The following is an 11,599-nucleotide window of genomic DNA, read 5'->3' on the forward strand; positions in this document are numbered from 1 at the left end:
CATTGCTAACTTGATCACTGTCTTTTGGTACACATACAGAAAAGCATTTAATGGAATCCTCAAGTCCTCTTGTTTTTCTTGTAAAAGAATCGTGTATTCTGCTGCTCAGTGTTGAAATCCTGTGCCGCCTTTTCATCTTGTGTCACCTTTTCAACCTGCAAGACAGTGGACGTATGATTAGATAAAATATCAAAGTTAACCCCAATTATTGAAGGATGTATAACTCGAAATCGTGTATGAGCAAGACTATATGGGATAATATATTCTAAGAAACCCCGGGTTGGAATTTGTAGCATTTGGAGCAACATATATCGTGAGATGAAACAGACGAATCAAATGAAACAGCTTCTTCCTTTACCCTCACCTTCTAATCATTTTCTAGGTTCCTTTTACCTTGTGCACAGGCAAAAACATGGGTAAAACAATGGCCGCTCAGAGTCTTATACTAGTTATTCACCTTCTTACAACATTCTTCCCGACAACTCTAGCTAGAACCTATGAAAAATCAACCTCAATATACCCATTTACTTGTCTTGACCACATAAAAGCGTGCAATTCATTCTTGTATCACAGCTACAGTGATCACTTCATTAACAACTCAAAGGAAGAGCTAGCCTTTTTTTAGTCTGTTAATACATCTCAAATCAAACCCAGTTTCGATGACTACCTAATTTCAGTCCCTTGTAGCTGCGTTAACAGCACATCTGGGTATTTTTACCAGACATCATATACTGTCAGACCTGGAGATTCATTTGTTAATGTTTCAGACAAAATATATAGTGGGCAAGCTTGGGAAGCTGATGGGGAAAAATCAATCTTTATTACAGGAAATGATGTTCCTATAAATCTTGTTTGTGGGTGTATTGGAGAAAGTTCTCAACTAGTTGCAACTTACACTGTTCAAGACAAAGATACATTGTCCATTATAGCTGATTTATTTTCCACTGATATAGGAGAGATAGAAAAACTGAATCCTCAAATGACGCAAAAGAAGGGTTTCCTAGATATTGGATGGGTTTTATTTGTTCCCATAGACAAAAATGGAATTCCTGCGTGCGCAAGGTAAATGGAACCCTAACGCTTTGATACCTGTCAATCTCTATCTCGTAATTCAACATCTCATTTTCATGAACTCTATACCACGTGTTAGAACACATAAAGAAATTCATTTGATCCACCACCAAGCAAGTCTCAGGAACAGGTTCTATTTTGATATTCAACAGAATTTTAACGCTCTCTGCTGCTCAGGAAGAAGAAGAAACAAATGGAAGCTGATCATCGCAATATTGTCAGTTGCAATGCTACTTTCTGCCGCTGCATTTCTAATGATCCTTTTAAAGAGAAGGACAAACCAACAGCCCGATGAGGAAGATCCTAAAGCTGTTTCGAAAAGACTGGGTCCGCAAAAAACTGCTTCTTTGAGAAAGAAGTACGACATAGAAGGTTGATTAGCATCAATTGGGCAAAACTGATAAACAACTGCAGTTTCTATTTGTTGCCTTTTACCGACTTAGATAAAGTCTTCATTTCATCAGTCTATTCTAATAAAAAAATTATGTTACAGATGTGACAGCTTTTGAGTCTGAAAGACCTGTTGTATATAGTCTAGATGAAATAGAAGATGCTACAATGAGCTTCGATGAAACAAGGAAAATTGGAGAGGCTGGATATGGTTGCGTCTACCATGGTGTCCATGGAGAACAGGTATATTTTGGTGTAACTATCTGGAGACTTAGTAGTTCAGAATCTTCAGATAGTATACTATGTGTATTATTCATGACATTTGATCTACAGGAAGTTGCAATAAAGAAAATGAAGTCTAACAAATCCAAGGAGTTCTTTGCAGAGCTTAAGGTTTTGTGCAAGATACATCACATAAATGTGGTAAGTTGTAGTCCTAGACTCATGATTTGCAGTGAAGCTTTTTTGCTTGCAAGCAAATTTCTTTCTAATATCTTGTGCGTGTTGTTTCTTAGGTGGAGCTGCTTGGATACGCAAGTGGAGATGATCACCTCTATTTGGTGTACGAGTATGTTAAGAATGGATCGCTCGCTGAGCACCTTCACGATCCATTACTAAAAGGTAATCAGACTGCCTAGTGAGAAGGTCACCATAATACTACCGAAAACTATCTCAATAATCTTGTCAGGAACAAACAAAAAAAAAATACCAAAAAAGCAAATGGTGTTTTCAGCTTTCAAAGTGAACTATCCAGCACAAATGCTCAGATTTGTAAGTAACTCGCAACAACAAAACGAGTAAACATGAAGCCCAAGAAAACTGTAGAATTCAAAATATTAAAATAGCAATTACTTCATATATATCATAACTACCTTCAGGTAACTGTTTAAGAAAGCAGTTCATGCTGGCCAACTGAAAGATCTTAGGACGTGACAATTGTGGACTTTACAGATACAAGGGATATGATTGAGACGTTTTTGCCTAAGTTTACCTTAATTTGACATAACAAGATTACACCGTGTAGGACATAAATGTAGAGTTATACTCTATTTGGAATGGCTGCCTAGCTAATATCAGAATATTCTTACCCTCGTTGGAACGAATCAGGCCATCAGCCTCTCTCGTGGACAGCAAGAGCTCAGATAGCAGTTGATGCTGCCAGGGGTATCAAATACATTCATGACTACACAAAGGCACGTCATGTTCATCGTGACATAAAGACAAGCAACATTTTACTCGACAAAGGACTCAGAGCAAAGGTATTGCCTTCACCGTTTGAAGCAGAACTACAGCATCTTCATATTTCCTATGTATCTTCTTAGCGATTAAAACCTTAGAAGTTCTATATGTTAACTATTATAGGAAAAAAAATATAATAAAATGAGCACGTGATGATTCTAATATATTATTCTTATGGTAACATGTGCATTCTTTTGCATAAATTATGTTAACTTCTACAGGTTGCAGACTTTGGGTTGGTTAAACTAGTTGAGCGCGCCGGGGAAGGAGATATCCAAGCAACACGCTTGGTTGGAACACCTGGTTACCTTCCTCCCGAGTAAGTAACAAGTTCCAGCCTTTATTCTATGGCTTCTAATCAACCCTTGCAAGAACTAATATGCTTTACTAGCTATTAATAAGAGCCTTATAAGAGTCACTATTCACAAACTCTTTCTCTTGCTGTTGAAATTGATTGAATTTCAAACAGGTCTGTGTTTGAGCTGCAAACAACCTCCAAATCGGATGTTTTCGCATTTGGGGTAGTTGTAGCAGAGCTAATAACAGGACAGCGTGCTCTCATTCGGAACAACCAGGAACCTCAGAAGATGAAATCACTGATCTCAGTAGTAAGTCCTCTTTCCAAAGACCAGAGCAAACTTCGCTAGATTAAAGTGAAGGACCAAATTTTATTGAGCATGAAGAGCCACTAGGAGATACAACCACAAATAAACACCTAAGATACAACCACAAATAAACACCTAAGGAGGATCATTCTGAAAAATATTTCTAAGATATAGCGGGCAACTAAGACTTCTAGTAAAAAGACTCAACCTGATTCAAGCTTTTTGTTCCATTTATTTTTTCCTCTGTACTGCTACAAACAGCAAATCTTTGATATTCATTTTCTAGCTCCCATCTTATTGTTTTGTGCAACTTGCTTAACAATGCACAAAACAATAGCGGGCAACTAAGACTTCTAGTAAAAAGACTCAACCTGATTCAAGCTTTTTGTTCCATTTATTTTTCCTCTGTACTGCTACAAACAGCAAATCTTTGATATTCATTTTCTAGCTCCCATCTTATTTCGGGATAAAGACTCCAAGATTGCTTTGGAAGCAATTATAGATGGTAATCTTAGGAGCTGTTTTCCTATGGAGGAAGTATATCAGGTTTGACGCTTACCTATATACCTAGTAGCATACTATTTCGGTGTGTTCTTGTCATAATGTGCAAACTTCAGCGAATACGAATACTAATTTACATAATTCATTGCTATGTATATCCACATATATCTTTTGTGTATGTTATACTTTTTATGATATGTGTCCTTGGTTCAGATGGCGGAAATTGCGGAATGGTGTTTGGAAACAGACCGACCTGAGATGCAAGAGATTGTCGTGATCTTATCTAAGATTCAGATGGCATCAGTAAAGTGGGAAGCCACACTTGGAGGAAACAGCACGGTTTTCAGTGGGCTATTTGAGGGAAGATGATGCAGTTAGCTCTTTATGTACACATTTAAGTATGATTGTTGTAGCATGTTCTTAGGACGCAGAAACATAGCAACTGATAGAGTATTATTATTAATAATCTGAATTGAGAAATAAGTTATAACAAAGGAACACAGCTAAAGTTGTTGTATATTTGGTTAAGAATAGCTTGATGGGGGCTAATCATTGCGGAAGGAAAGGTCATAACAGGAAACTTGCAGCAGATTCAGGCATGACAAGAGGGCTTAATGGGGACTGCTTTTTTAAACTACCAACATGCCAGATAAAGCAGAAGATGAATACCATGATAAAGCAGAGCTACATCTAGTTTCATATTCCCGCATCAGGTCCTGTGTTGCCCGAGTTTAGAGAAGACTTTGTGTTGTCAGGAATCCAAAACGTTAGAACCGAGGAAGCAGCTACAAACATGGCTCTACGAGGCGCCCACTTCAAGCAAGTAGCTACACCTATGTGGCTATTCCAGCATGCCACCTATCAAAAAATGAAGTTGCGTTGTCACTTTTTCTCAATCAAACTATCCCAAGTTGCATATAGCATTTGTATGTATATTTAATGCATTGGAAGGGAAAACAAAATTCTACCTCATTTCGCATGTTGATGCTCCATGCATGTAAAGTACCATCTCCAGAGCCTGCAACAATGTGTAGATGCTAAACTTAGTTCCCAAAGACCCCAAATCCAAACAAATAAAAAGAAAGAAACAAAAGGGAAAATCCAATATATAATAGATTCCAAAGTGAATTTGTCATCCTCGGAACAAAAACTCTCTTTGTTTCTTGAACACTCATGCTAAGGGTAACTATAAGAAATATATTTAAAAATGAAGCCGATGCATATTTAATCAAATGACAAAATTGTGCCCAAAAATAGGACTTGGCGAATACCATCTAGTCAATATAACAACAAATGCACAGAGAATCTGCCAAAAATACTATTGAACCTGTACACAACAATCTCTCTATGATCAAGCATCGCCTATTACCGAAACAGTATGTACCTTTTAAGACATCAATCATCAGTGCAATCAATAGTCTAAGGAAAGGTGGTGTCTATGATGGACAAAGGACGAATAGGATTATCTCTAGGCGGCTGGACGGCTGAGATCATGCCTCGGCCCATTATAACTAGCTCTTCCCTACTAACCACTTATCTTGGCTCGACCAAACCTAATTCCAAGCTAACCACGGCAATGTATGCCCCAATCCAGCCAAACCCTATCTATAGTTCACCCATGTATATTTTTCCTCTAATCCAGCTTTGCCTCCTTTCCTTTCTTATTTCTTATCATTGTTTTCTTTTGGTCCCTTAGCCCTCAAATTTTGTAAAGACACCGAATGAATAAATTATGAGCCTTTCAGTTATCTAGAAAAAAAAAAAAACATTACAATCGAGAAAAAGGAATAGGCTTTGAAAAACAATCTGTGAACCTATTCCATGGTGTGTACATGGAATAGTGTACACGGCCTACAACTAGCTAGGAACACCAGAACAATTAGTAATTATATAATGAGGTTCTTCGTGATTCCACTATGTATGTTTATCTCATTATTTCTCTAAATATTACTACTTGCCCAGCCATTAGAACGATCTTTATTTCCGTTCCTGATCGTATTAATCCAGGAGGAGCAAGTGTCTCAGCTGATTACTCAGTAAGAAACCAATTCCCGGATCCATTCCATATATTGGAACATACACCTTTCGGTGTATCCAAATATGATGACATCGATGTATCTCCTGCAAGGGTCGATCGGAAAGAGACTTCTGATTCTCACTTTATCATGCTTGACATCCCAGGTATAGTATGTGCATGATTTACGTCACCAAATATTAAAACTGCTAATAATTCAGTAGAAAATTTTAAACAATTCCTTATAAAATAACTAGGTATCACGGGATCAACCTTTTCGTGATTAGTCCGTTTTTAAGGATAGAATATCAGATATATTTGGGCCAAGACATAAAAGATAGTTACCACAAATGAAGTTGTTTTTGTAAACACTCTCAAGAAACATGAAGAAACTCATATAATATGTTGGAATGAGGAAGCAGAAATGGAAAAATATACTTAAAGAGTGTTCTTTCTCTAAAGCCGTATGGTCATTTACACCTGTAGTAAATAGGTGCTTGAGAACATTTGATCATACAGTGGATAATAGATGGATTGCAATTACCTCTTCTGCGACAATTAGATCATTGAAATGTGTCTGCAGCTTGGAAATTAGGAAACAAAGTAAAGTCTTTAATAAAACAAAATCAAACCTTTGACTGATGAGTCAAAAATGTTTCAAAAAACTGTAGAAAATGTATTCGCTATTAAAACCATATACACCCTAATAGCGATAGGGTTAATAGATGCTCACCAGTCAACTCCATCTGCACCTAAATTTCCATTATATACACTGCTAGAATCAACTGGTTGGTACCATCTTTCTTACAATCTGTCTATATCCAAATTTATAATCTTACTTCGGGGTATCAGAATCTAGAAGCTGTATTGAAGTATTACTGATGCAAATATGAAACAATTGGATGCAGCCAATGAATTTACAATTGAATCACTCGAAAGAGTATTAAGAATGCATCAGGATAAATGGTCTGAACAAAGGAAAACTTTTTGATTCAGACAAAAAAAATTAACAACAGTACACATCTTTCATCCAACGACATACACGTATACAGATGTGGCAAGTGTTTTGGACTCAAATATCATGTACGACTCAACAAAATTTAACTCGATAAAAGAAGCAAATATTTTATTTTTTAACTTACCTTGTGCATATCTCTGTTCCTTTTATAGATTGACAACTTCTTTTGATTATCAAAATCAAACATTTCATGTTTTTCTAAATCTACGACAAAAAAACGTCATGTTTCTTTTTCATTCGTTCTTTAGCATATGCAGTACACTGACGTATTGTATTTCTTGATTACACTTTAATAATATAGACTAAATCTCTAAATACAGGGCACCACAAAAAGGTTGAGCCCCGGCCGTAGGCCGGGGTGATACCTGGTTTTGTTCTATGATTAACTCAACGTTCGACAAGGCAACAAAGTATACAAACAAAGGTTCGGACTTCAGGCGCTTAGTGGTTTCTATTTTCTGAAACTAATATTACTAGAGTAATGGATTTGATTTGTGTCGATTAAGGCGGTTGATTTAGTGATAACTAGCAAGTAGGTTACAATTTTAAGAAAGTTTAACTGGGCATGGTATGAACTAGAATACATGGTAATAGGATAAGTATCAAGATGAATGATTACCGGATACAACATATTGCCCATCAGGTGTGAAAGTTGCCTCTATGGCTACATTGGGAGATGGTTCCAAACTGAAGCCGCATCGCTGCATAACATAATTATAGCTTACATAATGAAGCATCCGCACCTCCCAGTTACAAAATTTTAGTAATACAGAACAAAACAAAACTTAGAAAGGAACTGATGTACAATTTACTCGATACAAGTTAACTCACCTTCTCTCCACCATATGCATCAAGAACATAAATGTTGTTGTGAGTCGTTGTCAAAAGCATAGACTTGCCATCATTGCTAAACTTGATATCAGATACCTCAGCTGTATCACCGCCCACAAAGAAAGTGTCGAAAGGACCCTGCATTGTGAAGGGGTAAAAATCAAGATCACCCAACAATGGTATGAAAACAAAGTTAAATGTTGTGAAGTTAGAACCTTATCATAGGAACGTGAATCAAACAATTTGATAGCACCCCCTTCCATTGCAACTGCAAACACAAGACCTTGTTGATCGTATGCCACAGTAGGCCTACCACGTAAGCGTAGGATTCCCTGAAAACTACAGCAGTAAGCATAAATCACTATCACAAAGTTGAACCATAAAACTAAAAGCTGGCAATTAACCAAAAATCCTAGTCACTCTTGGGCTATTAATTAGATTTAGAAATTCAGACAATCAAGTCGCCCTAGCATAGTAGGTACACAAACAGTGAATCGGTGAAGGATCCGCCAACTGATGAGTTTTACCATGGAGAACTCCAATCCATAACAAAACAACTAACAGTGTTTTTGGCTAATCTGTTGAATTCAATTATTGGTGAAAATCCACAGGAGTAAACAAAAAATAGTTGATGATTCCTGTATGATACCCATAAAATGGTATATGAGGTGCTTGATATTCCAAATATATTTTCATAGGTTAAAAAACATTACCATTATCCGCCGACCATCTAAGTAGCTTACATTTTAGAAATGGGTTTTTCACTCTAAGATATGTAAAGAGTTGTGGGAGGAAAAAAAAACCTAACCTGGCAAGAGTTTACACGGAGATCCCAAATCCTAACACTGTGATCTAGTGAGCCAGACATGAAGCTGTCGTTTATTGGAGACATGCAGAGAGAAACAACTCTGGGGACAAAGAGAAAGGGCATACATTAGAAAGCAGAGTACATATAAAATCTCTCTTAATTAGTCAAACAGTACTAGAAATGTTTGTACACACTTCTCCTTGTGCCCTTTGAAGTAGCGGAGGCATCGATTGTCAAACATTGAAAGATAGCGCAGCGATTCTGGCAAAGGAAACTGTTACTCCAACAGCCAATTTCATTTCAAAAACCTCAATAAAATCAAATCCAAGACTCCAAGCGCAAAGTTGGGTTACAAACCATCCAAATTGTGCGTCGAAGAGCAGATAACAGAGCTTGGATGATGTGTAAAACATATCCTGTCAGCACCGTGCTTCTTATGGTGTGTAGTCTTCAACAATCTGTATATAGGGAACAGAAAGTCCATATACCAGTCAGCGCTTTGTCACTCATGTAACCAGAAATAAAACACTACCGATTTAGCATACTTACGTAGCAGTTGCAATGTTGTAAAACCGCACGGAGTCATCCTCGCTAGCAGTAACCAATAGATCCTCGGTACGATGAAAATCAACCGAATTGATCTTACCGCCCTGAAAACCCACCAAAATTATAGTAAACAAGATGATTCAAATTTTAAACACATCAAAATACCATTATACGCACCCATATAACCCCTCATCTACACATATTGCACTCTTCATCAATTAAATAAGAGATTAAACACAATGATACAAAGCTCACAAATTTGGTGGAGGCGGTGCCTTCTTCACCATAGATGCCAGGCATTAACCCGACGCATTGCCATCCAACGGTGAACAAGGCATCCACATGTCCAGCGTGCATCGTAGCAAGATTTGAGATTAAAGTATGCAAAACAGATTCCTATAGGAGCAATGCAAAAACTAGAAAACCCCAATCACTTCGTGGAGTTCTCTAAACAAAGTCTAAGTTCTTGAGATTGCTAAAGTGGTAGCAATTTTAGATCAAATTCCTATATCAAAACTAAAATAAGCACAGAAAATAGAAAAATAAATAAGCGGAATTTTTAAAAACTTACGAAGTCTGAGAAAACAGCTGCAATGGACATATTACGAACAATCTGATCATCGAGCTCTGTTAATGCCGTCATTGTTTACTTAAACCACAATGTTTAAGAACCGTAAAAGATATTTCAGTATTAACTATTTAGCGAAACTAGTAAGCTCGTGATGGTTTTTAGGGTTCTGAAATTAAACCTAATCTATACGGTATCAATTTGAGCTAGGGTTTTGTAATGACCGGAATAGAGTGTTAAATTCTGAGAGGTGTATGTTTATAGGGTTTTCCCTCTTTCGCTGCTGTGACTAGGGATGGCGCAAAAGCAGCGCGAAATCAGTTTACACTTTTGAGCTTGCACTAGACTAGTCTACACTAGAGACATTTTTAAGATACAATACTCCTGTACATCGCGCAATCGATCACGATTCGGGTATTATCATAGCGAGGGTTGAACGAATAAACGGCCGTCAATGGCAAGGGACCTTTTCCTCGGACACTCTCTCTCTTTTCTCTCACTTCTCAAGACCTAGAGAAAAACTCATCACCTTCTTCCTCCTCCTTTGTAAAAACTATTTGAGCGAAGTTTTTTTGTTTCCGGTAAAATTAGATATCTTGCGACTTTTGTCTTCGCTATCAAGGCGATTTTTATAGTATTTCTTTCTAACGATTTATTTGTGTTTGGTTTTCTTGATAAATTTACATTTGGGCGAAGCCTAAGTTCTTCTTCATCAGAAAAATTGATCTAGCGTTTCGGTTACTTGATTGGGCAAGTGATAGGGTCCTGAATATGGTAGTACTATGTTGGATGTGTACGAATGGTTAAGTGTCTGTTTAGGTAGTTTGGGTAGTTATAGGTCGTACGGTTGTGTATTCGGCAGCCTATATATATGTGTGTGTCTGTAGCATTATGATTATGGAATGAATGTTAATGGAAATGGTCTCTTGTTTGTAGTCTTCCATCTGTTTCTAATGTATTCATCATTTCTATTTTCTGATTTCGTCTCTTCTTTGTCTGTGTATTCTTCTCATTTCACCATTGATCATTGATTGATAAGTCTTGAGCTTATCAATTGGTATCAGAGTCGTTCGATTCTTTTGGACGGTTTATACCTATGGATTCAAATATGTTAGCACAATTGGCAAGCATTTTATCAAGACTTTCAGCATTAATCGAAGAAGGAGAACATTTGGAAGTAATCGAAGAAAAAGATTGTGCTTATTTGGAAGATTCATTCGACATTTTTGCTGAAAAGGTTGAAAATGTGCGTACAAAGTTTCGAAATTCTGAAACTTTCGAAATTGGATATTTTTTCTCAATATTCAGCGAAGAATTTCAAGATGAAGTGCATGTTCATACACCACAAAATGATGAACCTACATATTATGCTTTGCTTCTATTGGAGAAACAGAAGTTTACTTCTACTTTGCATTTAAACACAACACGTATGCCGAAAAAGTTCGTGGGCGCATCATAATCTTCATTGTCATTTGCCTTATTGTATCTTCTGTAGTGCATGCTCTGAATGAATTGATTTTCATTATGCACAACCTTGAGGACAAGGTTGTTTTGAAGGGAGTGGGAATGATAGGGTCCTGAATATGGTAGTACTATGTTGGATCTGTACGAATGGTTAAGTGTTTGTTTAGGTAGTTTGGGTAGTTGTAGGTCGTACGGTTGTGTATTCGGCAGCCTATATATATGTGTGTGTCTGTAGCATTATGATTATGGAATGAATTTTAATGGAAATGGTCTCTTGTATGTAGTCTTCCATTTGTTTCTAATGTATTCGTCCTTTCTATTTTTTGATTTCTTCTCTTCTTTGTCTGTGTATTCTTCTTATTTCACCATTGATCATTGATTGATAAGTCTTGGGCTCATCAATTGATGAGCCCAAGACTTATCAATCAATGATTAGGGAGAAACTAGAGAGAAATACAGATGAGAAGAGACGAAATGGCAGAGGAGAACAAGACGAATTCGTTAGAATCAGGGAGGAGACAATACAGATACCGGGATATCACTT

The 11,599-nt window shown here is 37.0% G+C and overlaps 2 protein-coding genes across 2 annotated transcripts; one reads left to right on the plus strand and one right to left on the minus strand.

Moving 5' to 3' along the window:
- The first annotated feature begins 412 nt into the window (after positions 1 to 412).
- LOC113279487 (lysM domain receptor-like kinase 3) lies at positions 413 to 4,175 on the plus strand. The gene is made up of 11 exons (XM_026528180.1): positions 413 to 448; positions 722 to 1,062; positions 1,151 to 1,443; positions 1,565 to 1,704; positions 1,795 to 1,884; positions 1,977 to 2,082; positions 2,569 to 2,720; positions 2,922 to 3,019; positions 3,170 to 3,312; positions 3,754 to 3,851; positions 4,020 to 4,175. The coding sequence occupies exons 1-11, from the start codon at positions 413 to 415 to the stop codon at positions 4,173 to 4,175; spliced, it is 1,653 nt and encodes a 550-aa protein (XP_026383965.1).
- A 67-nt stretch (positions 4,176 to 4,242) lies between these two features.
- Positions 4,243 to 10,147, minus strand: LOC113282470 (protein ANTHESIS POMOTING FACTOR 1). The gene is made up of 10 exons (XM_026531481.1): positions 9,595 to 10,147; positions 9,027 to 9,127; positions 8,835 to 8,935; positions 8,672 to 8,738; positions 8,478 to 8,577; positions 7,885 to 8,001; positions 7,670 to 7,807; positions 7,458 to 7,539; positions 4,775 to 4,824; positions 4,243 to 4,664 (listed from the first exon to the last, which is right to left on the minus strand). Exons 1-10 carry the CDS (start codon positions 9,664 to 9,666, stop codon positions 4,503 to 4,505), a joined length of 990 nt encoding a protein of 329 aa, XP_026387266.1. The 5' UTR covers positions 9,667 to 10,147; the 3' UTR covers positions 4,243 to 4,502.
- Between the last annotated feature and the right edge of the window lie 1,452 nt (positions 10,148 to 11,599).

Source organism: Papaver somniferum, chromosome 5 (genome assembly GCF_003573695.1).
Source record: "Papaver somniferum cultivar HN1 chromosome 5, ASM357369v1, whole genome shotgun sequence".
NCBI classification, from domain to species: Eukaryota; Viridiplantae; Streptophyta; class Magnoliopsida; order Ranunculales; family Papaveraceae; genus Papaver; species Papaver somniferum.

What these genes read in the sequence shown, in the direction of transcription:
- LOC113282470 (XM_026531481.1), bottom strand. Translation starts at nt 9,666, where the DNA reads ATGACGGCATTAACAGAGCTCGATGATCAGATTGTTCGTAATATGTCC. An exon ending in TCCGTGTAAACTCTTGCCAG is followed by an intron (nt 8,002 to 8,477) that starts GTTAGGTTTTTT and finishes TGTAGTTTTCAG; the next exon opens with GGAATCCTACGCTTACGTGG. An exon ending in GCATCAACATGCGAAATGAG is followed by an intron (nt 4,665 to 4,774) that starts GTAGAATTTTGT and finishes ATTTTTTGATAG; the next exon opens with GTGGCATGCTGGAATAGCCA.
- LOC113279487 (XM_026528180.1), top strand. Translation starts at nt 413, where the DNA reads ATGGGTAAAACAATGGCCGCTCAGAGTCTTATACTA. An exon ending in AGATACATCACATAAATGTG is followed by an intron (nt 1,885 to 1,976) that starts GTAAGTTGTAGT and finishes GTTGTTTCTTAG; the next exon opens with GTGGAGCTGCTTGGATACGC. An exon ending in ATCACTGATCTCAGTAGTAA is followed by an intron (nt 3,313 to 3,753) that starts GTCCTCTTTCCA and finishes TTCATTTTCTAG; the next exon opens with CTCCCATCTTATTTCGGGAT.